The sequence below is a fragment of the Lacerta agilis genome, chromosome 2 (genome assembly GCF_009819535.1).
Source record: "Lacerta agilis isolate rLacAgi1 chromosome 2, rLacAgi1.pri, whole genome shotgun sequence".
NCBI lineage: Eukaryota > Metazoa > Chordata > Lepidosauria > Squamata > Lacertidae > Lacerta > Lacerta agilis.
Genome location: NC_046313.1, coordinates 57,486,614 through 57,511,019, shown reverse-complemented (window position 1 = coordinate 57,511,019; position 24,406 = coordinate 57,486,614). Strand labels below are relative to the sequence as shown.

Genomic DNA, 24,406 nt, shown 5'->3' with positions numbered 1-24,406 from the left:
AGATATGGCAGTTCAGCACCCTCCACTTTGCATTCTCATGACATCGTTAACTGCATGTCATCAATGTGAATTTTACATCTGGAAAATTAATTGTAATTTGAATTTGCAACATTTAATTTTTTAGAAAATTGGTTTCAGCAGCTAGTTATTACACTTAATTTTAATGTAAAATATTGTTAGAAATGCCTGCCATTGTTTAGTTAAAATTTTAGTCATAGGGCAGAAAACCAGCAGAGACATTGGGAAGTAATTAAAACTTTGCAAGGGGTGCAAAATCCGAATATGGTTATCTGTTCAAATATTGAATAAGTTTACGAAGAGCTTTTGGAAGAATAGCCAAATGAAGTTCTAAATAGTACAGTCAAAGGCTTCTCTGCAAACTTTACTTTGGTACCAAGTTGCCATTTAACTAAAAAATTGTAAGATTCCTAGCACTATTTAATGCATTAATGCCCCCTGCCCAAAGACTGGGATGTAGTAATACCTCTCTACTTGTTCTGAAACAATGACTTCAATTCAAAGTGGATGGTCTTCATGCTAGAGCAGAAATGTTAACGAGTGCAGATTAAAGAAGTATGTAGTTGTAAACAACACTAGTTTAATTCACAGTAACTATATTGTTTCCTAGTAGCCTTAAAACATTCAGCTTATTGGCCAGTCCTAAAACTTGGAAGTGTCTGCAACTACGGTTGGAACTAGACATTTTGGAACAATATGGTTTCGCAATTGAGGGAGTGAATCAAAATGTGGGTGTTTAATCCTTTCCTTGAATTCTCCCCTGCACGTTCTCCCAGACCATAAATGATCTACACACACCCGAAGGAAATCACCACTTAAGGAGAAACACCATGGCTTGGCATTTGTGGAAGGGAATTGGAGCAAAACATGGCAAAATGGTTGTGCTGTTCGTGCTACAAGCAGATCCATTATGATTGCTATTGCTGCTGTTTTTGTTGTTTACTATTATTTATTAAATTTATATTCTGCACTTCATCTAAAGACTGCAAGGCGGTTTACAACATACAGCACAAATATCTGTACAATATAAAAATCAAAACTTGCATTTCTTCAACTTAAAAGACAAAACAGTCCAGTGGATGCTAGCTAATGTGAAATACAATCAAGAGTCGTTTAGTGTTGCTACCCATGTGGTTGGGAATTCAGCAGTGTTTATAAGTGACAGCCCTTAAGCATTTCATAAAATAAATAACTACGTTAGGAATTTGTAGGTAAGCCTTCTAGAACTCTGCGCAGAAGAACATGGAGAAGTACACTAGTCACCAATGTACTAAGAGTGTTCTGTTTCTGAATCAATTCATCACACTTGGTTTAAAAAACCCCATCACCCCCACCAAAAATGACCCAGAGATTAGAAAAGCCTTCTTCATATACAGGCAGGGACAACCTTTCATACCCTAATAAATTTCCACCATTGCCATGTGTTTGGGAGTGCTGTATCATAGAATCTCATAATTGTAGAGTTTTAAATCTCATGGTTTTAGTGTGGGGTGGGGAGAAATGTAAGCATATGCTTAACTTTCCTAATGAAATCAGTGGGCCTTAATGCTTAACTTTGGATTATATGTACAGGTATATGAATAATAGCAGTAATACACTTTAAAGGGCGCACTTGTGTGCACACACCAACACCACTTCCTTTCTGTAATTATATGTTTTTGTCCCCCCCCCAAACAGAAACTGAGTGAAGGATTAGCCAAACTACGTACAGCAAGAGACGTATCATCTGAATGCAGGTGCCCACCAGGTATGTAGAATGGTCACTTGTTCTTACTCAGAATGTCTTACCAGAAAAATATGAAAAAAATATGCAGTGATTTTTTTTTTTAATGACGAGAATTGTTCTCCTGACATGCATTTGCCTGTGTGCAATTGCAAAGAGGTTTTGGGTGTAGAAAGGTTGTCTTCTCTCTCACAGTAATCTGACAGACTTCTCTGCTGCAGATGGTAAGAAATGAGTAGCTGATGTGATAAATTCATTGCCCTTTGGGATTTCTACAATGGCTATGCTCTCATCGTGCCATAAATTATTGCCTGATATAGAAATTATACACTTACATGCTTCTTTTTTATCCAAAGTAACCTTTATTGAATCTCCAAGTCCTTTCAGTAAGTCGGTGGCGGACTTCGATCTCTCAAATTTCAGCGGTGCCATGTGCAACACTAAAATTTGGCATCCCTCCACCTCTCCTGCTCCATTCTACAGCATTGTTGTGGCACCCCTTGCAGCACAGTGCCCAGTGCAGCCACACCAGTTGCACTACCCTAAAACCACCTCTGACTTACTATGTAGAAACTGCTTTTACATAGTCACACTGTAAGCTTTCTACCACTCATCATAGCAAATAACTCAAATGAATAATTGAATGGTTTTGATATGTTTTTGTTACAGCTGTGTTTTGTGAGGTCAAACTAATGAATAAGTGTCTAATGGCTTCAGTATGGACAAAGTATGCAAATACTCAGTTGTTTGTATGAATATTGCCCATAATACTTGGAGCAGCATGAAGCATGCTATCCCATATTAGAGATGTCTGCGCATCATATGAGCAGGGTCGTTTTTTTAGATGATGGGGTCAAATGTTTCCATATGAATATCTTTGTTTTGTACAGAAACCAAAGTCCACCTACACATCGTTGGTTCATATATTATTTAGTACTGTAATGAAAACATCCCAGGCTCCAGCATTTGGAACCATAACAGACAAAAGATTGTATGCAGGAATTTTCCTGACCTAAGTGGACATAAAACTTATAAGTCTGGCTCAGCATCGTTTCTGAAATCGTGAGAAAGGGGAAAGCATGCTATCTTCTTTGATCTTTAAATTATGTATAATAGTTTTAAATATTCGACTTATAGCTCTTTTAAACATAACAGTATAATTGCAGTCCTCTTACTTAGCTAACCACTAGCAAATAAATTGATAGCTGTCTTTAAGCTGAAAGTCTAGACTGACTTTCTTTAAAATAGGCTAGATTGATTGAGACGTTAATCTAAAATTCTTTCTTGCATGTCAAAATGTCAGTTACGTTTGAGGAACAGGAAGTCTGTCTAATTTTTAAATGTATGTTTTGGTTGTTGGAGCGGAATGAATATCTTTCATTGGGGTTTCTGATTACAGTCATGTGTCCATTTTGCATCGATATGTATGCTTCCACTGCAGAGTTAGTTTCGATTCCTAGCAGAGTAGACATAGCATTATTGTTACAACGGGCTGGCATTACTGTTGGCAGACCTTATCCTCGGCACGAAAGCATTTGTGAAGCTGATTTGTAGGATTGAGCTGTTCCTTATTTTTGCCTTCTCTTTTGTGTTAATATCTACACTTGAAAACAAAATACAGCTAGGTTCCCTGATTATGATGACACTGGTCTGCTAGCTAGGAAAAGTGATGCAGGATCTGGGTAAGTGAGGGAGTTTGGGGTTGCATTTGACATTTTGCTGTCAACTGATATCTGCTAATGTTAAGTGGTTAGAATAGCTTAGAAGGTTCTCTTGCTGGCCTTTTGTTCACCCTGCCTACCGGGTCATAAAGCCACCACCTTTCTGAAGCTAAGCAGCTATGAGTCTGGTCAGTGTCTGGAGAAGTGACTGCTTGGGAACCGCATGTGCCATTTTCGGCTCCATCTCAGGAGAACAGTGAGATATAAATGTAGAATTAAAAAATACGATGGGTAGACAAAATAAGAGAGTGAGATGGGAAGGATTGAGGGAAACCCATCTCCTTCTTTATGTGCTTCTTTTTATCCTTCCGTTCTCCTGAGAGGCAATCTTCTTGCCTACCTGCCTTCTCCTTCCTCCTCCATTCTCTGGTCTCTTAAGGGCCAAACTGGACAAGAAATCTGCCAGTCATTTTAAAGGAAAATATATAGGGAGAGGTTTGGATCAGGGCTGCAGTGCCGAGGGGAGGGACATTTATCCCTCCCTGCACATGATTTCCCCTATCTGCATTGCCCCTCACTGTGGGGAAAATCATGTCAATTTCTGTATGGAACTGAATTGGTTACTTGGGAACAAGGGAAGCATGTGGCTGTGGCTTTCAGCTTGGCAACTGCCATGCCTATAGTTCTGCTTTAAAAGAAGAAAAATATTCCAGGAACATGGTAAAGTTGCCTTCCAGCAGAGTGATTATACTCATACACAGGCTAATTTATTGGTAGATCTACTTACTGGGCAATTACAGGAGATGCGGCCAGTATTGTGGCAAAATTCTCATTTAACTGGATCAGTATATGAGGTGCCAGTTATGGCCAGCATTCAAAGAGCTACCACTTAGCTGTGCTCAGATTCTTGGGGCATGGCCAGTAGGACTGGCCTTTTTAAGTTTAAATAGCAGGCACACATGTGATGTAACATAAACTATTTTGGAAAATCACCTCCATTAAAAAAACCAACCAACAACATTTGTTGCATGGGATGTAGGTTGCTTATTAAGACATATGGAACCAATGGTATAGGCTCTTGGGATCTTGGCCTGAAACCACAGAACCATGATTCATTAAACAAACCATTTTTTTGGTTCAAACACTATTATAAATTGCGACACATAATTGAAAATTGATCAAAAGATTCAGACACTTGCCTTCCTCTCCTTGCTGCCTTGGAGTCTATGTTAGGACCTATTGTAATATCACTGGGGTGTACCACTCACTTACGCCTGGCCCAGTGATCAACAAGAGCCACCCTTTAAATGACTCTAGGGAGACATAGGGAGGGCAGATGAAGTAACTGGAGGTTAAGCAGGAAAGCATGGAGGAGAAACAGAATGAAGGAGGATGACTGTTTGGGACATGGGAAAAGGGAAGACAATACCTTCAACAGGTGTGCCTGAGGAAGGAGGCAAGGTAGTTAGCAGGAGTAAATGCTGTTCTGGGCAGTGAGAGGAAGGCAGGATGGGGAGAGCAGTAGGAACTTGCCCACTTGAAAGAGGTGGTCCATACTCATACCCTTGGCAAAGAACAGAGGCCCTGGGAACAGCGGTACATTTAAGCTGGATCCTTTATTTAAAAACATTTCCTAATTTAAAACCAACAAATAAGCATGAAAACATGAAACAAGACAAAGGCCAAACAAAAACAGATTATTATTTTTAAAAAACCCCACAAAATCATCCAAAATGTTTGTGCAAATAAGTAAAGCTATGAATGTTGGTGCTAGACATTCCTCCTTAGAAAAGACATTACAAAGGTGGGGTGCTACTCAAGAAAAGGCCCTCTGCTAAAGAGGGTACCTGAACTTAATTCATAGACACTGTGGTATGGTATTTGGATCTCAGGCTGTTTAGGGTATTCAATATAAGCTGGGCATTCTTTAGGAGAGGAGACAGGTCCTTCTGACTAAATCTTCCAGCTGGGACTCATGGACACCTGACATGGCCTGGCACAACCTGGGTAACCCCTGAGAGGCACAGGTGGGACCAGGAGAAATTTGTGATTGGAGAGGAACCATTCCACTACAAAGTATGAGAGATGACTTTGAGAAAGATCTGTGGCTGACACCCCAACGACAGCCCTTGAGGGGGCACAAGAATGCTTCTTCAGGTCCACAGCGGGTGCTAGACAGAGCTCCACTTCTTGAGAGAGAAGCCAGACTATAGACTTAAAACCCCAATGCCAGTGACATAAAATAACTGTTTTGAACTTCCCCATGTTCTGTCTTTCTTTATGGAGCCCATGGATGAGGCCTGCTCAGCATTGGCCTTACTGAGGGATAGGATCCCATTGTCTTTTGTTGTTGAGTTGTTCAGTCGTTTCCGACTCTTCGTGACCCCATGGACCAGAGCACGCCAGGCACATCTATCTTTCACTGCCTCCCGCAGTTTGGCCAAACTCCTGCTAGTAGCTTCGAGAACACTGTCCAACCATCTCATCCTCTGTCGTCCCCTTCTCCTTGTGCCCTCCATCTTTCCCAACATCAGGGTCTTTTCTAGGGAGTCTTTTCTTCCCATTGTCTACAAATAACCAAATGCTCTTGGTCTCAAGTTAACTTTTTGTAACTTTCAAAAAATAAATTGGGAGGTTTATTGATCTCTTGTTAATGTAGAGGCTCAATAGGACTTGCTCCCAACCAAGTGTGTACAGGAAAACAGCCTTAGCCACAACTAACTTAAGTTGTGTGGAAAATGCAGACATTACACTGGAAGTGTCCTCTGAAACTCTCAAGTAGCAATCTTTCTATAAAGTCTTTGGCATAGTTGACCACCAGAGGGAGCTAATATTATTTCATGAATACCATAGAAACCAAAGTATTGAAACCATTAAGAGAAATTTGCTAATAAATCATCTGAAATCCATTCTATAATGTGGAAAATTGTTCTAGAGCTTTGCAAGCCAAATAGTCTAGAAAAACTGTTCAGTTACTCATTTGTTCTCTTTATTTGGCTATTAATGCATCTAGATAACGTTTTCTGCTGTAGTGTGACTGGAACTTCATGCAAGTGCCATAGCTCAACTACAGTCTCGACAGTATTGTGTGTACAATAAGGGCTTTTTTACACTTTGGACTGGAACATTGCATGATGAATACAATGTTCTGCTTTTTGTACAAGCAGAAGGACAGTAACTGCTACAGAACCTACTTAACGTATCACAGTATGAACGTAGTGCAAGCATTTTTTGAATCTTACTTTTTGAAATAGTTTCTTTCCACTTACGTTTCTATGAATTTAGCAAATGGTTCTTAAGTAGAAATACATTATTACATTGGAAGGTTGCAGCATTGTAGAATATTTCACCTAAATATTCAAATTGTAGAATTTATTGCTAACAGTGCTTTCCTCCCCTAATGGGCACCTCTGAAAAACAGTGTTTCTGCTTTGATTTTAAACTGAAAAGTAATTTTGTGCCCTAATCCAATTTCTCCCTCTCTATGTGCGTGTGTGTGTTACACAACCACCCACAGAGTAGGTGTGGTATGTATTTATGTATCATAAAACTTGTGTATTCACAAGTTTTGGATTCAGAGAAAAGCAAGCATGAGTGAGCACTCATGAGAGGTACCTCTGCTCTCCTTTCAACAATGCCCCTCTCCTTTCCTTCAGCTCCTTGTGCCACAGTCATCATGAGTTTGTTTTTTTGTTGGTTTTTGAGATGGGGGCTGCCGGGGTGAGGAGGGGGAAGGAAAATCCATTTCTGGCACGCTTGTCTTGGATCCAAGAGATAATGTTTTACACATGACCAGGATTTCTTCTTCATTACCGTTTGTAGACGAGAGTCATTCTTCATTGTGTAACAAGGGATTTCTTCTTGCAAAGTTAGAGGCACAGACTAGTGTTGTTAGTGTTAGATCTGAGACAAACATTCATTAAAAAATTGATTGCAACATAACCTATATAAAGTAGGCCATTTTCATTTGAAAAATGTATTGCGAGGCAGGCACATAACTGTCACTCTTTCAGTAACAGACGTCCTGAGATTGTCAGAACTGGTAATAGATCCTTGTAATGGTTTTTTCTTTCATAATTCCTATATGTCTGTTGTATTGAGGAGCAACCTACCGGTATATGGTGAAGGAGAGTAACTCTCATTTCTGAAAGCTCTGGACTTCTGAGCAGATCAAGATCCTTCTTGTATTTTACTCTGGTGTGTGAAATAACTGTGTGTCTAGCAAATGACTATTTCACAACAGTACTACAGTAGCTAGCCTCAAACAAGCAAAAAACTGGAGAATAAACCTCCATTCATAATGTCTCGTCTCCTCAAGGATTAAAAAGAATGATGTTTCCTTCTCAAATTAATAATGTCTGCAGGCATAATTTTATGAAAGATTCAGGGTTGTTCATGGAACATTAAGTTAATTCAAAACAAGTATTTCCCAATGATGTGCTGGTTTACAAAAACAATGAAATGATTCCTGTCAATGCCACGTGTTGCTTCATTTCTCAGAGTAAAAGCCATGTGGCAAGAATAGGTGAACCTAAATTAATTTGGTGGGCTCAGTGACTCCACATATGACATAGTAAGCGGGATAGTTACTGTTAGCAGTTGGCAGTATCTCACTTAGGGTTGGGTGGTTGAAATAAAGGTGCATAATTGTTAGTTGATGTTTGGTAATAACCTAGGAACTTGGCCCATGTTTAATGTGTCACCTTTCTCCATGAGAAAATCATGGTTGAATTTCGTGGTGAACTTTAACAAAATCAGAACATTTCCTGCACCGCAAATTAGGCCAGGTTTTAAAGTATTATTTATTTATTTATTTAAAGCTCCCAAACTTTTTAAACATGACAAATTATTGGGAAGTTGATTTCAATCTTTTAAAAACAAAGACAGAGTGGCACACTTAGAGTATCATATGATCCAGTCAAGAGATCTGTTAGCAATTTTGTCTAAAGAAGGAGCAATTTGCAGTATTATTGGTTGTAGACCTGTTGCCAAAATCTGTCCCCATTGCACTTTCCCATGTTCATGTCCAAAAGATGACAGAGCTGCCCTTCCTGGCTCCATCTGCATATTTACGACAGGCCTCAAAGGGGCATCTGGAGTGATATCTGTGCACCACATGTGTTGATATTGCAGCAGAAGGTTGGCTTGCCAAGCAATTACCTGCAGTAGTTAGCAGTGTCCTGGAAATAAGTGAATACACATCTGAAATGGCTCTCAGGAGTGAAGAATTTCAGGCTGCCTGAGAACGCGGTCAAGAATATGATTAATCCATAGTGAATAATACTCTGTAATATGGAATGAGAAACACTAAGCATGTAAAACTAACATCATTGAAGCAACTAGTAATTGAAAACACTGCAAGCCCTTAAATGCTGAGTTCTTCATTACGTATTCTGAAAAATAAAATAAAAATGGCTTTTATAGCATGTCCTGGCTAATGGCTGTCTGATTCTGTTTTCCAGCCTTCAGAGCAGAGAGCATTAATTAGGTTAAAACACAGTTGTTCCTCTCTAGGGTTCAGGTTTTTTTTTTTTTTAAAAAAAAATAATCTTTGGTTTCTTAAGCTCTTCAGGAACAAAGTAGTAGCATATAAATTAGAATGAAATGAAAGGGACATCTAAAAGAGAAAGTATTGTTGTAATGCCCAATATTTTTCTGCCTTTAGGAAGAAACTTGTCACAGGCACCACAAAATAACCATATCACAAGGGTGGTGGGAAGTCTTCAACCGGAAAGAAAGAATGGCAAACAACTCTCCCCTCTCAACAAATAAAAACACAGGGGAAAGAAGAATAGTCAACAGCTTGACCCTAAAACAAAGCAAAAACAAAAAATGGGAAAGTGCTCTCAACTCTTAACTGAAATAATAAAATAAAGCTCTGTGCCCAACGTCTAGAACATGGTCATGGTTCCATGAAATTATGGGCCAGTTAGCTAATGTCTGGGTAAATTGGTGGAAAGTATTATTAAATATAAAATTATCAAGCATGTAGAAGGACAAGCCCTACTGAAGAAGAATCAGCACGACTTCTGCAAAAGTGAATCTTGTCTAACCTTTTCAAATTATTTAAGAGTATCAGCAAGCATGTAGATAGAAGTGGTTTATGAGATGCCTTAGAACCTTAGACCCAGGCTACCTGAAAATTGCATCTTTGTCTATACAACCCTGCCTGGATGCTAAGGTCCTCGGGTGAGCACCTTCTCTTGGTCCCATCAACATCAGAAGCACAGTTGCTGGTGACATGAGAGAGAGAGCCTTTCCTGTGGCTGCTCCCATATTGCAGAATTCCCTCCCAAGAGGGATTTGATTGGCTCTCTCCTTTTTATCCTTCCGCCAGCAGGCTAATACCTTCCTAAGGCAGGCCTTTGAAAGCTAAGGTGCAGGTGTTGCTGACCACTGGGTTGCTGTCAGGGTAAACTGTATTTGAATGGTGGTTCTAAATGTATTTTAACTATTGTTTTTAACTACAGCTTGTTTTTATTACTTTGTATTTCATAATGATGTTTTTAAATGTTATAGGCCACATTGAATCCCAGCTTGAGAGAAAGGTGCGATATAAATGCATTTAGTAGTAGTAGTAGTAGTAGTAGTAAGTACTTAGATTTTCCAAAAGCTTTTGACTCAATGGACAGCTCTCACCACAGAGGAAAGTAAGAACTGGGATCTCTGGAGGATTGTATTGGCATCTCTCCTTTTAAGTTGCTAATGAATGATCTGCAGTTAGGTGAGAAACGGTGAGGTGGCTGCCCCAATTGGGGTAGTAAAACTAAAAAGGATTGCAGTTGGTTGCAGATAATTGCTGCAGACTGGGTGAATGGGAATAAAATGTCAGATGCAGTTCAGTGTAAGTGATGCATGTTTGGGCACAAAATGTTAACTTCATATATACGCTAAGGGAATCTGAACCCCCAGTGACTGAGCAAGGAAGAAATCTATCATCTTCATAGTGCAATGAAAAGGTTGACTCAGTATTAGCTGTTAAAAAGGCAAATTCTATTATAGGGATCATTAGAAAAGAGTCTGAAAATAAAACTGCCAATATAAATTGTTTACGTATTTATTTCTAACATGTATACACTGTTTCTAATTACAATTTGGTCATAAAGCGTTTCCAAAGCTATCAATGAAACCAGCCACCTAAAATAATACAACACTTTAAGCACTACAGCTAATAAAATGTCATAAAATCAACATGGCAACAACACTACATTTTCAGTATTATGGCATACACTACTATGGAATGACTACATTTGGAATACTGTGTCTAGTTCTAGGTTGCCATACATGAAAAGTATATGGTAGAACTAGAAATAGCTCAGAAAAGGGCAACCAAAATGATCAAGGGGTTGGAGCAACTGCCCTTGGAGGAAAGGTAACAACATTTAGGGCTTTTTAGGTTAGACAGGTGGTGAGTAAGGTTGGTGTGTGTGTGTGTGTGTGTGTGTGTGTGTAACATAAGCAAGATGTGCAGAAAGTGGTTAACCACACATAAAAAGGTAAAGGACCCCTGACAGTTAAGTCATTTTCATTATATTTTCTATCAAAGCCATACATGCAGTAAACTTAATTCCTTTTTTCCACAGTTTCTCCCAATCTTTAAGCATAATATTGTGCCCCACATCCTTAGCCCATCCTATCATTACAGATTTCACTTGTTTATCCTTCGTATGCCATTCCAACAATAAATTATACATCTTGGAAAGAATTTCACTCTTCGTGTCCAACAATTCTGTTTCCAGTTTGGATTTTTCTGATTGAAAACCAGTATTTTTGTTATCCACCTTAAACATTTCATTGATCTGATGATATTGTAACCAATCATTTAAGTTATCTTTGAGCTGTTCATAAGATTTTAATTTTAATTTAATACCAACTTCCATCAAAAGATCACTGTATTTCAACCACTTGGTTTCCATATTTAACCTTTTATGGGCCTTAGCCTCTAGTGGTCAAATCCACCTGGGTATTTTTCTTTCTAATAAATCTTTGTACCTAATCCAGACATTTAACAATGATTTTCTGATTATATGGTTTTTAAAACCACTGTGGGCCTTTATCTTATTATACCATAAATAAGCATGCCAACCAAATGCATTATCAAATCCTTCCAAATCTAAAAGGTCAGTGTCTTCTAACATAAACCATTCTTTGAGCCAGCAAAAAGCAGCAGCTTCAAAATATTTTTTTTAATCTGGCAGGGAGAAGCCACCTTTCCTTTATATCTGTGCTGGCCCCAAGGGTTTGTCCATGAAGCAAGGTCCAAGTCCAGTCCTGGGTCTAGGGGTCCAAAGGAGGTCAATCCGGCAGGGAGCAAGGCAGGGAGCAGATCAAGGTCCAAGGCAGGTTCAGGCACAAGGTTGCAGGTTGAGCACACGCTTGCAACTAAGTTGCTCACGCAACTTGGGCTGGGTCTGGCTGGCTTTTATCTGGCCCTATGCTTAGGGCGGTCCCGATCCTCCGGAGACTCGCCTCTCCTCCGGGCCTGGAGGCGAGCACTCCTCCTGCAGACACTTAACTCCCTTCGCCTCTCTGCCCTGAGCCTCTGTAGCTCAGGAGAGGATGGTGGGTTACTGGACCCAGGGGATGCCTCAGCTTCCTCTGAAGAGGCTGGGAGTGGAGCACCTGCAGGCAATGGGTCCTCCCTCCCATCAGGAGCCAGAGCAGACTCTGCTGATGCCTGCACCTGGGGATCCAGCACAGGTGGGGATCCTTCAGGCTCAAGCCCTGGCCCCGGCTCAGCTGGTTCTGGAGGCGGGGAATCCCGTGCAGGCTGGGAACCCTCAGGTTCAGCATCAGAGTCTGACTCCCAGGCCATCACACCATCCCCCCTCCCAGGCCCCCCCCTCAACCGAGGGGCCGGACCAGGCTTGCTGGGGTAAGCTGCATGGAAATCACGGAGGCAGGCAGGTGCGTGGACGTTTTCCGCTGGTTCCCATGAACGATCCTCAGGCCCATACCCCTTCCAGTCGATGAGGTATTGGAGCTTCCCCCTGCGGTATCGTGAGTCGAGAATGCGCTCCACCTCGTACTCAGGCTCCCCCTCAACCAAAACTGGCTGCGGTCGTGGATTGTCTGGGTGGAACTCGTCGGGCGGGGCGACTGGACTAAGTAGGGACCGGTGGAACACTGGGTGAACCTTGAGCGATGGAGGTAACTGGAGGCGAAACGCCACCGGCGACACCTGAGCAGTGATGGTGAATGGGCCGGCAAACCGTGCATCCAGCTTTCGTGAGGGCCGAGAAGGATGCAGGTGACGGGTAGAGAGCCACACCCGATCGCCAACATGGAGTTCTGGCCCCTCCTGACGATGTTGGTCAGCCTGGGCCTTGTATGCGTCCTTGGCCTGGTGCAGTTGCTCCATCAATAATTGTTGCTGGGACTGAAGCTCCTGAAGCCAGTCTGTCACTGCGGGGACTGCGGAAGCTGGCAGCACGTCCGGGAACAAACGAGGATGGTAGCCGTAGGAGGCCTGGAACGGGGTCTGCTGGGTGGAGGCGTTCACTGCATTGTTGTAGGCGAACTCCGCCAATGGCAAGTGATCGACCCAGTCATCCTGCTGGAAACTGCAGTAACACCGGAGGTACTGCTCCAGCACCGCATTTGCCCGTTCCGTCTGGCCATCGGTCTGCGGGTGGTGGGCCGAAGATAGACAGACCTCCGTCCCAAGGGTCTGGTGCAGGGCTCGCCAGAAGTGGGATGTGAACTGGACGCCGCGGTCAGAAACCACACGCTCGGGCAGGCCATGCAGGCGGAAGATGTGCTGCAAGTACAGTTGAGCCGTTTCCTTAGCTGTGGGTATGGACGGGCAGGGGGCACAGTGCACCATCTTAGTGAAATGGTCCGTGAAAACCAGAAGGCAGGTACAGTGACGAGATGGGGGCAAGTCCACCACAAAGTCCAGCGAGACCGTGTGCCAGGGACGCGGTGGGACTGGTAATGGCTGGAGCAGACCGGGGGGTCGCCCGGTAGGACCCTTGGCCCGCCGGCAGACATCGCAACCAGCAACATAGCGTGCCACATCAGCCTTCAGGCGGGGCCACCAGAACTCCCGGCTTACCAGATGGGTGGTCCGGTACCGCCCAAAGTGCCCTGCTGCTGGGGCATCATGGGACATCTGGAGAACCTCAGCCCGCAATGGTCCTGGTGGGATGTATAGACGACCCTGGTGCAGCAGTAGGCCCTGGTGCAGGGCCAGCCCCGGATATCGAGGGCATGACCCGTCAGACAGTTCCCGGAGCCGTTCCTGTGCCCAAGCGTCGACCCGTTGCTGTTCTCGCACCCGAGCCTGCAGCGGTTTGGCCTCCTGAGTGGCCAGGAATGTGGCTGGTGGTAAGATAGTCGTCGGTACTGCCTGCTGTACAGTGTCTGCGACGTCCTCAGGTTTCCGGGACAGGGCATCCGCTTTCCGGTTTTGGGAGCTAGGGATGTAGCGGATCCGGAACTGGAACCGGGAGAAAAACAGCGCCCACCGGATCTGCCTTTGGTTCAACTTGCGGGTGGTCTGGAGGTACTCCAGATTCCGGTGGTCCGTTCTCACTTCCACCGGGTGTCGTGCCCCCTCAAGATGATGGCGCCAGACCTCAAAGGCCACCTTGATGGCCAGTAGTTCCAGCTCCCACACGGTATAGTTACGCTCCGCCGGAAGGAGCTGCCGGGAGTAGTAAGCGCAGGGTAACAGTGGCGCATCGGGTCCGTGTTGCTGAGACAGGATGGCACCGAGAGCCGTACTGGAGGCATCAGTCTCCACCACGAAGGGACGAGAGGGATCAGGATGCTGTAAAATCGGCGCCCTCTGGAAACAGGCTTTCAACCCCTGAAATGCCACTTCAGCCTCCTCATCCCAGGAGAAGGGCGTCTTGGGGCGCAGCAGTCGGGTTAATGGGGTGGTGCGATGAGCATAATCTGCAATGAAGGTCCGGTAATAGTTGGCGAACCCTAGGAACCGCTGTAAGTCCTTGCGGTTCCGGGGCGCTGCCCACTCTCGAACCGCAGCCACCTTCCCAGGGTCCATCTGCACCCCGTCAGGGGAGAGTCGGTGTCCAAGGAAGTCCACTGACCGCTGGTGGAACTCGCACTTGCTGAGCTTGGCGTACAGGCGGTGCTCCCGCAAGCGCTGCAACACGGACCGAACATGACTCTCGTGACGGGCTGGGTCACGGGAATAAACCAGAATATCATCTAGGTACACCACCACGTATTTGTCTAGCAAGTCCTGGAACACGTGGTTGATGTACCGTTGAAACACGGCGGGCGCGTTGCATAATCCGAACGGCATAACCAGGTATTCAAACTGCCCATACCGGGTCCCGAATGCAGTCTTCCACTCGTCCCCGGCACGGATCCGAATCAGGTTGTAGGCCCCTCAGAGGTCCAGTTTGGTGAACATCTGCGCCCCCTGCACCCGCTCCAGCAATTCTGCAATAAGGGGCAAGGGGTACCGGTCTGGGATGGTGATCTTATTCAGGGCCCGGTAGTCATGGCAGAGGCGAAGCTCCCCACACTTCTTCTTAACGAAGAGTACAGGAGCGGCAGTGGGTGAGGTAGAGGGTCTAATGAACCCGCGTTCCAGGTTCTTGCGAAGGAAGTCCTGCAAGGCTTCACGCTCTGGCTCCGAAAGAGAATATAAGCGGCTCACAGGCAGGGGCGCCCCAGGCTGTAGGTCTATGCCGCAGTCGAAGGACCGATGAGGCGGCAGCTTGTCTGCTCCCTGTTCCTCGAACACGTCTAAATAGTCCTGGTACACAGCAGGGAGCGTTGACAAAGCCTGACCCATGGGGGCAGCTGCTACTAACTCGGACTGAGCATGGGAACCCGGGTCTGGGAAGCGTACAGTCCGATTGACCCAGTCGATCTGAACATTGTGCGACTCCAGCCAGTCCATCCCAAGCACCAGGGGAAACCGGGGCATGGTGGCAATGTCCAGGGTTCGCACCTCCCGGTGCTGCTGGTAGCACAGGACCAAGGGCTGGGTCTCCCGAGTAACAGCGCCCGAGCGTAGGAGCCGTCCGTCAATTGCCTCCACCTGTACTGGTTCCGGCTTGTTCTGAAGCGGCACCTGATGCTGAGTGGCGAAGGCAGAGTCCATATAGGAGCGGGTTGCCCCCGAATCCACCAGAGCGTGGGTGAGAATCCAGGGCCCACCGGGGGGGTATAGACGCACCGGTATCATGAGGTGTTGCAATTCCACTGGTGAGGGCCCATCATGCGATGCTTGGGACCCCATGTAGCCTGGGCCATCAACTACTGGGGTTGGCCGTTTTCCCTGCGGCTGGCGTTTCTCAGGGCAGGTTCGGGCATAGTGTCCACTCCCACCGCAGTAGAGACACAGGTTCCCCTCCCGACGCCGAGTCTTTTCCGAGGGGGAGAGGCGAGGCCGCGCTGCCCCGAGCTGCATCGGCTCCTCCAATGACTCAGCTCTGGCCACGGAACTGCAGGGAAGCACCGGCGCCGGGAGCCCGGAGTGCCGGCGGCCCCGGGCCTGGCGACGGTCCTCCAACCGATCGTCTATCTGCAGACTCCGTTGGATGAGGGCATCCAGTGTGGCAGGGCGATCCAACGTGGCCAGCTGATCCAGTATCTCGTCTGAAAGTCCCTCGAGATACTGGTCCCGCAGGGCAGAGTCGTTCCAGGTCAAGTCCTGCGCCAGCAGCCGAAATTCCGTGGCATAGGTGGCCACTGTGGACTTGCCCTGTTTCAACCGCCGAATTGCCCGATTGGCTTGACTCCCCTTCTGAGGGTTGGCGAACGTGGTTTCCAGATGATTGCAAAACCCCGTATAGTCTGTCAGCAAGGGGGAGTCTTGCCGGAGCAGCGGCAACGCCCACTTGGCCGCCTGGTCCTTCAGCAAGCTGATCAGGAAGTGCACCTTAGTGCGATCGTCAGGGAAATCCCGAGCTCGCCCCTGAATATACAGCTTGGCCTGGGCGAGAAACATGGGAAAGCTGGCTGGGGACCCATCAAATTTCTCTGGCAGGGCCACTGGGTACTTGCCGGGAGCTGGGGCGGCGGCCCCAGGAGCCAGTAAGGCATCCAAACGCTGCTGAAGCGCCGTAACCACATTGCTTAGCTGCTGCACGGTGTGAGTCAAGGCCTGGTTCTCCTGGGCCAATGCCACCAGCGCAGCCGCCTGGTCAGCCATGGCTACTAGTTCCTCCCGAACGCACCCCAGCGAAGGGGGAGTGCGGGTGTGGCGTGAGCAAACTGTGCTGGCCCCAAGGGTTTGTCCATGAAGCAAGGTCCAAGTCCAGTCCTGGGTCTAGGGGTCCAAAGGAGGTCAATCCGGCAGGGAGCAAGGCAGGGAGCAGATCAAGGTCCAAGGCAGGTTCAGGCACAAGGTTGCAGGTTGAGCACACGCTTGCAACTAAGTTGCTCACGCAACTTGGGCTGGGTCTGGCTGGCTTTTATCTGGCCCTATGCTTAGGGCGGTCCCGATCCTCCGGAGACTCGCCTCTCCTCCGGGCCTGGAGGCGAGCACTCCTCCTGCAGACACTTAACTCCCTTCGCCTCTCTGCCCTGAGCCTCTGTAGCTCAGGAGAGGATGGTGGGTTACTGGACCCAGGGGATGCCTCAGCTTCCTCTGAAGAGGCTGGGAGTGGAGCACCTGCAGGCAATGGGTCCTCCCTCCCATCAGGAGCCAGAGCAGACTCTGCTGATGCCTGCACCTGGGGATCCAGCACAGGTGGGGATCCTTCAGGCTCAAGCCCTGGCCCCGGCTCAGCTGGTTCTGGAGGCGGGGAATCCCGTGCAGGCTGGGAACCCTCAGGTTCAGCATCAGAGTCTGACTCCCAGGCCATCACAATATCTGCTAAAAGTTTGTACTTAATTCTTGGTTTGTTCCCCTGCCAGATAAATTTAGATAATACTTTTTGCCACAAAACATTTCATATTTTCTATAATAGGTAACACTTGGAATAAAAAAAAAGTTTTTGGCAAAACATTCATCTTTACAGCAGATATTCGGCCCGAAAATGATAATTTCAAATTAGACCATATATCCAGATCTCTCTTAATTTCATTCCATAACTTTACATAACTATCTTTATAAAGATTCAAATTTTTACAGTCAAATTCACACCGAGATGTTTCACCCTTTTAACAAAATTCAAACCAGTGATCTTCTGTAATCTAGCAATTTCTTCAATTGAGAGGATTTTACTCAACACTTTGGTTTTGCTTTTATTCAATTTAAAACCTGCAAATTGCCCGAAATCTTGTATCAATTCCAGTGCTTTACTTGCACTGGATTCTGGATCTTGTAATGTCAGCACTTTATTTTGTAACTTCTCATTTCAATTCAACTGTGGTGGTCAACATTTTTGGTGTTCACTGATCCACATTGAAGAGGTGTTACAGAAGAAGATGCATTTCCAGCTGCATTATAGCACATGGCTAGAAAAGGGAACACTCACATATCATGTTTGGACATTTTGACCATATCTTAAACTACTGTGAGGTTTTTTTAAATATATATATTCTGTAGCTTTTGTTGCTTTCTATTATATTTGCATTGCTGCTTCTTAGGAAAAAAGAACCTGCTAACAGCAAAGGGACATTGTAGATGTAGAATCATAGAACCTGTTTTCTCCTAGAGTTGGTTAGTTAGAGATGCTGCTCTTAGATTTTTTGAGTTACAGAGTTATTTCCAGCTGGAAACACCTGTGACTGACCATTAGCGTCATAATACTGAATGATTCAGATTACCTCACCATGAAATGAATGCCATACTCTATTCCAAAATTCCAAACATTGGAATTTCGTGCAGGGATGGAAGGTTAATTTTAAATGGCTAATTAATACAGTGTGTGTTTATGCGGTTCTTTTTAAAGGTTACATTAAAGGGCAAACTACAGGTTATGCTGAATGAGTAGCGTTTAGCTATGTCTGTACTTCTTTTTTAGTTACAGGTGTGTGTGTGTGTATGTGTGTGTGTGTGTGCGTGCGTGCATGTGTAGGAAGCAAGATAATCTTCAGGAGCCCGACATGCAGGGAGATGACGTTTATCCATTTTCTCTCCAGCCATGAACATGAGGAAAATCTTCCTTCTCCACCCATGGCAATAAAGCTTAGAAAAAGTTTTCATTGTTGCTAGTTGGAACATTCTCTAAACCTCAAAGCTTTATGTGGAGGATCCCAGTTTTCTTTGGGATCATAGCTGTGGATTGTGCTGCAGTCCCAGTTATGTTGAGGGCTTCTACAGCTAACTAAATGAAAACACACAGCGCTAGCCTTTAATGCAACATGTAGTTTGATCGTTGAAACCTGTAACTTGAAATATTCGCAAATGTAAATAGAACCATTTTAACTGCCCATCTCTCTTAACACTATATAGTGATATTTGTACTATGGTGGAGCATAATGAAGAAGATAAATGTTTATGACCAATTAACAGCTTTTAAAAACAACAGCAAAAGTACAGATGCGAAAACAATAGCCAAATCCTCTGATACTACCACCAATATCATGTTGTGGTGAAAGGAACAAGGATACTAAGAAGTGATTCTAGCTGTAATTCATTGAGAAGGTGGTGGTCATATGCATGCTAGTGGTACTATTGTTTCCGCATGTGAATTTTCCTATTGGTTTATTGTTTAACTGGGATTGAGCCAAACCTCTAAACTGTGCCTGAAACTTGGGTGAGATTTGTTGTTGTTGTTGTTGTTGTTGTTGTTGTTGTTGTTGTTACAGTGCAGTTCAGTGGGTTCATGCAGTAAAGTTCCTGGAAAAAAAAATCTGTACAAGAAAACCCTGGTACATGCCATTTTAGTGTTTTCGTAGGAAATTATGCATGTTTTTTTAAACTTGTTACATGTTAAGACAGATAATCTTGTGGTAACACTGTTTTTAAGTTGTGGGTTTCCAAATAACTCATAGTGTCATCATTTGAGGCATTTTCAGTTGTTGCTTTGATTTTTCCTTTGTTTGCTTTTGAGTTGCTTTCCTTATTGAAACTATTAATCTGTTTGTCCAAGGGTACTGATTTAGCAGAGGCAATGGTTGAGAGTACCGTATTTCTGTTTATAATTGTGATATCTCTGTATCATCTCAAGAAATCAGTTGTGGAAAGAGGCCTTTTTGCCAATAGTTGACCTCCAACATATGGAGTATTTCTAATACCGTGAGAAATCTAGCACCAAGTTCCTAAGGAACTGTTCGGCAGAGGCCCCTTCCAATCATGCATGTTAACCATGTAATAGAATCACATAACTGTAGAGCTGGAAGGGACCCGAGGGTTATATAGTCCAATTCCCTGCAATACAATGTTCTGAGGCAGATGACTCTGTATCGGTCAACATGTGAACATACAAAGCTGCCTTTTACCAAGTCAAACCATTGGTCCATAAAGCTTTTCTACACTGACTGACAGTGGCTCTCCAAGGTTTCATATAGGGGACATTCGTAGGCCTACCTGGAGATGCAAGGGACTGAACCATGTTTAGGCTACAATCCTATATCCGCTTACTGGGGTGGGAGGAGTACTCGAGTAGGAACTGTCGTGGATAATTGCATAAAGGAGCTATATAAACAGAGATGTGGGGTGAAAATTTTTCCAGTGCTTTGTTTTTCTGTGGAATATTTCACATTTCATAAGATCATTATTAAAAATGAATGGACACCAATTGCAAATGTATTAGGCAAGCTTGGCAGTTTCAAAGTTTTTAGCTTTGTTTACTAAATAAAGTTTATTACATTTTACTTTGTTTACTCAGTAAAATAAACATGCCAAATTAGATCACTCACTAGGGCATCAGAAGATTTTCCAATGCAAACTGAGAGCTTCCCAATACAAATCACCCTGTGCAAATTGTCCCAATTTGCATAGAATTTTTTTGACTAAAATGGAAAAGCCCACATTATTGGCGATAAGTAAACTTACTTAGTATGTGGCCTGTGTAATTAATGCAGTCACTATGCATTTGTGGAAAGATTATGATTAAATAAAACAGCACGTAGAAAGAGTTTGTTGGATCAGGCCGCTGGTCCATCTAGTCCAGCATCCTGTTCTCACAGTGGCAAACCAGATGCATATGGGAAATTCGAAAGCAGGACCTGAGTGAACACTCTCCCCTCCTGTGGTTTCCAGAACCTGGTATTCAGGGGCACGTTGCCTCTGAGAGTGACAGGAGAACGTAGCTATTATGGCTGATAGCTATTGATAGACTTATTCTCCATGAATTTGTCTAATTCTCTTTTAAAGCCATCGAAGCTGGTGGACAACACAACTTGGATGGCAAAGTAGTGGGGAAGCAAATTCCATATATTAGCTATATGCATTGTGTGATAAAGTACTTTCTTTTATCTGTACTGAATCTTTCAACATTCAGCTTCATTGGAAGTTCCAGAGTTGTAGTGTTAGGAGAGAGGGGGAGAGGAAGAAAAAACTTTCTCTACCCATTTTCTTCATGCCTTGCATAATTTTATACACATCTACCATGGCCTGGAAGTTCTGAATGTACCTACTTCAGAGGGTTTTTTTTTTAATCTACCTAAATCAGTGCTGAAAAGTCTTATACTAAATAACATGTCTTAACATACAAAAATCTGCTGAAGAATAATAAATGAATCCTTCAGCAATATTGGTGTTCTTTAGACCATGATAGTTCTTTAGAAAGTAAAAACCCAGTTGAACATCCAAGTGTTACCTCTACTCCCCTCTTTTCTGAAAAAGTAAACTCACATTAGTTTGGCAATCTAGGAAGGGAATATACAGGTCCTGCAGCTATCAACATATGGATTGTATATGCATTAGATGTATTGTGGGGTCCCCTTGATGTTGTGTGAAGAGTCAGTATGAAAGTAGAACTCAAGCATCCCTCTTTACCCAAGAAAGAGAGAACCCAGTGTCATCAATATTATGTATAAAATTGGATTAAGGCAACTGAAACAAAGCAAATCATTAAGTAGTGAAGGAAGACAGAATTTGCTTAATAGCTTTTTTAAAAAAAGTTTTCCAGTAATTAGCTCTTGAGCAGGAAAGTTAGGCAAGGAGTTATTTTAATGCGTGCTTTTACCTTTTGGCACACAGAAACACACACCTAAAGTCACTCCTAAACATCTTATTTATGTTTAAGAAGTGGTTGAATGTAGCACAATTAAACTTAGTAAGTTATTATGCTTGTGTTCGCTTTGGGTTATTCCACTTTTTAAAAAATGAATAAGCACAGTTTGCCTTTGAGTTTGCTGTTTGCTGATAGTTTTAAACATCCTTTTAACTTCCATCTCCATGACTTTATATTGCCCAACCCCAGGGAAGTGACTCCTGGCAGATGGAGAGGGAGATGAGGAATGGGAGACGAGGTTGGAACAGATGGAAGCCATTCGCTCTCCCCAATCCCATCTGGCTCTAATGTGCAGGCAGGACTTTCAGCTCCCTCCCCTCCTAAGGGGAAAGAGCCTTGTGGGAAGCTGGGGAGGATCTGAGCCACAACCTGGGGTGGTCAAGCAGCTTTCAGTGGGAGAGATGGGTCCGGTGCTCTCTCCCAGGCTCAAATGCCTCCTCAGGAGAAGGGATAAGACAGACCTGCTTGCAGGCTAACAGCTCATGAAGGAACAGAGTCTCTTGTGAGTAAGAGCTGTGACAGCTTCAGCTTTAAAACTGGATGAGCATGGAAAACTTGTTAGAACAGCTTCACATCTCTCATGCAGTCTTAAACTTATTTTAACTTACCCTGAACTCGTGAACCTTGGCCCTTGTTCCTAGACTGGTCCCAATCTTGCCAGACCTTTGCCTTTTAAAAGCTCTGGGACTGGAATAGCACTTTTCCTGCTGCCGAGTCTGTACTATTCATCTGCCCTAATGAAGACTCTTGCCTACTAGTAAGATCATCTACTGCCATACCTTGGGATGGGAGCCAGGACTCGGAGAGAATCTGCACCTTTCAGTCACTCCAGTATTAAAAGAAACAGCACTGTTAGTCAAAGTGAAGGCCAGTGAGTCAGCATTGCAAAGGGACTGAGTAGTAGACTTTTGTCTGAATCTCAGTTTTTTAAATGATTTACCTGAGAAGTGGATTGTTGTGTGGGAAAAAATAATAATTCAGTGGGAGAGCATGCAAAAAGTCCCCACTCTATCTCTAGATTCTCTAGGTCAGTGTTTTTCAACCTTTTTTGGGCAAAGGCACACTTGTTTCATGAAAAAAATCACGAGGCACACCACCATTAGAAAATGTTAAAAAAATTAACTCTGTGCCTATATTGACTATATATAAAGTAATTCTCTTGAATAGGAATCAAATAAACACAAAGAAAGTATTTTATAATTACTCTATTATGAAATAGTAAGTAAACAGAAATTCTTCTCTCCGCTGCTGCGCACACTGTGCTTTGGCGGGAAGGAAGTCGGAAGATGATGTCAAAAAACCCACATACCCCCCATACCCAGGACACAGTCCGGTGCCCGCAAAAGAAAAAAGATTTTTTAATGGAAAATTCCAAGAAAATACACGTCCTTAATAGTCTTAAGCCAATTTCAGGCTATGTTCACTTCACTTGCCAAACTGCACTCCCACTGAACCGCAAAAGGAGGGCTGCAACCATCATAAACGCAAGTTTCCAGCATCCATGCTGGCAGCTTATGGAGGGGGCGGGGAAGGGCCCACGTCAAAGCGACGGCAAGGAGGAAAATAATACTATTATACCGACACCCTGTATCAACGCAAAAGATTTTGCCTAGTTTTTCTGTCAATCTAATTGGATGTTATAGCCGAGATACTCAAAGCAATTAATTAAAAAAAACCCGCATAGGAAGCGCACTTCACATACTTCGGGGCACAAAAGTTTAAGCAGGCGCGTGTAGAAGGAGAAAGGGGGAGGCCGCCGCTCCCTTTATTAGAGGCTCCTGGAAAGCGCGCCAACGAGCAGGCAGCCGGCAGAGGAAGAGCAAGCAGTGGTAACTGCCCTTCACGCCCTCCGGCGCCGCTTCTCCACCCTCGCACCGCCCTCCCTCCGCCGACGGCTCCGCCAAACGCACCACCGCGGTGCCGCCCTCGCGGCTTCTTCCCTCGACCAGCCCGCCCATCTCATCGCTGCCTCCATTTTGCCCGCGCAGCGTCAGTAGCGCCGAAGGGCGGGAAAACAAACCCCGCCAGGTCCGGCCACAAGCCCCGTCTGCCGTTACCCCGAGGGGAGTCCCCTCCTAGGCGCCGCGAATTTAGCTAAGCGGGGCCTCGAAAAGAGCCAAAGAGAGGCGTCGCTGCGGTCTCTTCTCCACCCGCGCCACTCACCTCCACCGTAATGGCCATACCGCGACATCTTCACCCGAGTAGGGGGGGAAATCCCAACCATCTCCACGGCACACTAGGCAACATCTCGCGGCACACTAGTGTGCCGCGGAACAGTGGTTGAAAAACACTGCTCTAGGTTGGACTGGGAAAGACTTCTGAGAAAAGACAAGTCTGGGAAAGAACCACTACCAATCATTGTGGACAAGCTAGATGGACCAGTGGGTCTGACTTGATAAAAGGCACATACGCTCATGAAAGAATGGTTGGTCAAGATTTTTTTAGGAAATCTTGTAATTTTGTATTTTTTTAAACACACACACACACCATATTGATTCAAACAGCAGAATGCTTCAGGTCAGAACTAGAATATTTGCATGTGTGTTAGTATGTTGTGCACCTCTAACTTAAGTTTTCCTGAGACCACTCCATAGAGGATCTTGCAGAGGACAATACCTTCCTGTGCAGCCAGTTTTGCTGGATATATTATTGCTGGTGAGTGGTGAACTATTTTCAAAGTCTAATTAAGCTGACACCTGTTGTTGCAACATCTCTAGCTGTCATAGGCAAACTTTTCCCTGTGCGACAAAGGGGTCAACATTCTCTGCTCACATTAAAATTTGGCAGTGTGCAGAAATATAATGCACTGCTTTAATTTTATCCTCACAGCAGATATGCTTGATACAAATATACAGTACTTCTAGCTTCAGATTTCTCAGTACTGTACTACATTGTCCCAGCAAACAGTTCTCCTCATCCCCATTTGCTGAAAAGTTGCAAAAGTTGAA

At 44.4% G+C, this 24,406-nt stretch overlaps 1 protein-coding gene across 34 annotated transcripts in view; it reads left to right on the top strand.

Annotated features, from left to right (window-relative positions):
* Nucleotides 1-24,406, top strand: part of LOC117041415 (collagen alpha-1(XXIII) chain-like) — a 303,092-nt gene that overhangs the window by 8,401 nt on the left and 270,285 nt on the right. For all 34 annotated transcript variants that reach the window (XM_033140220.1, XM_033140208.1, XM_033140200.1 and 31 more), the window contains exon 2: nucleotides 1,696-1,765. In XM_033140220.1, coding sequence (XP_032996111.1) covers nucleotides 1,696-1,765 — 70 coding nt within the window. The remainder of the gene's footprint in view (nucleotides 1-1,695; nucleotides 1,766-24,406) is intronic.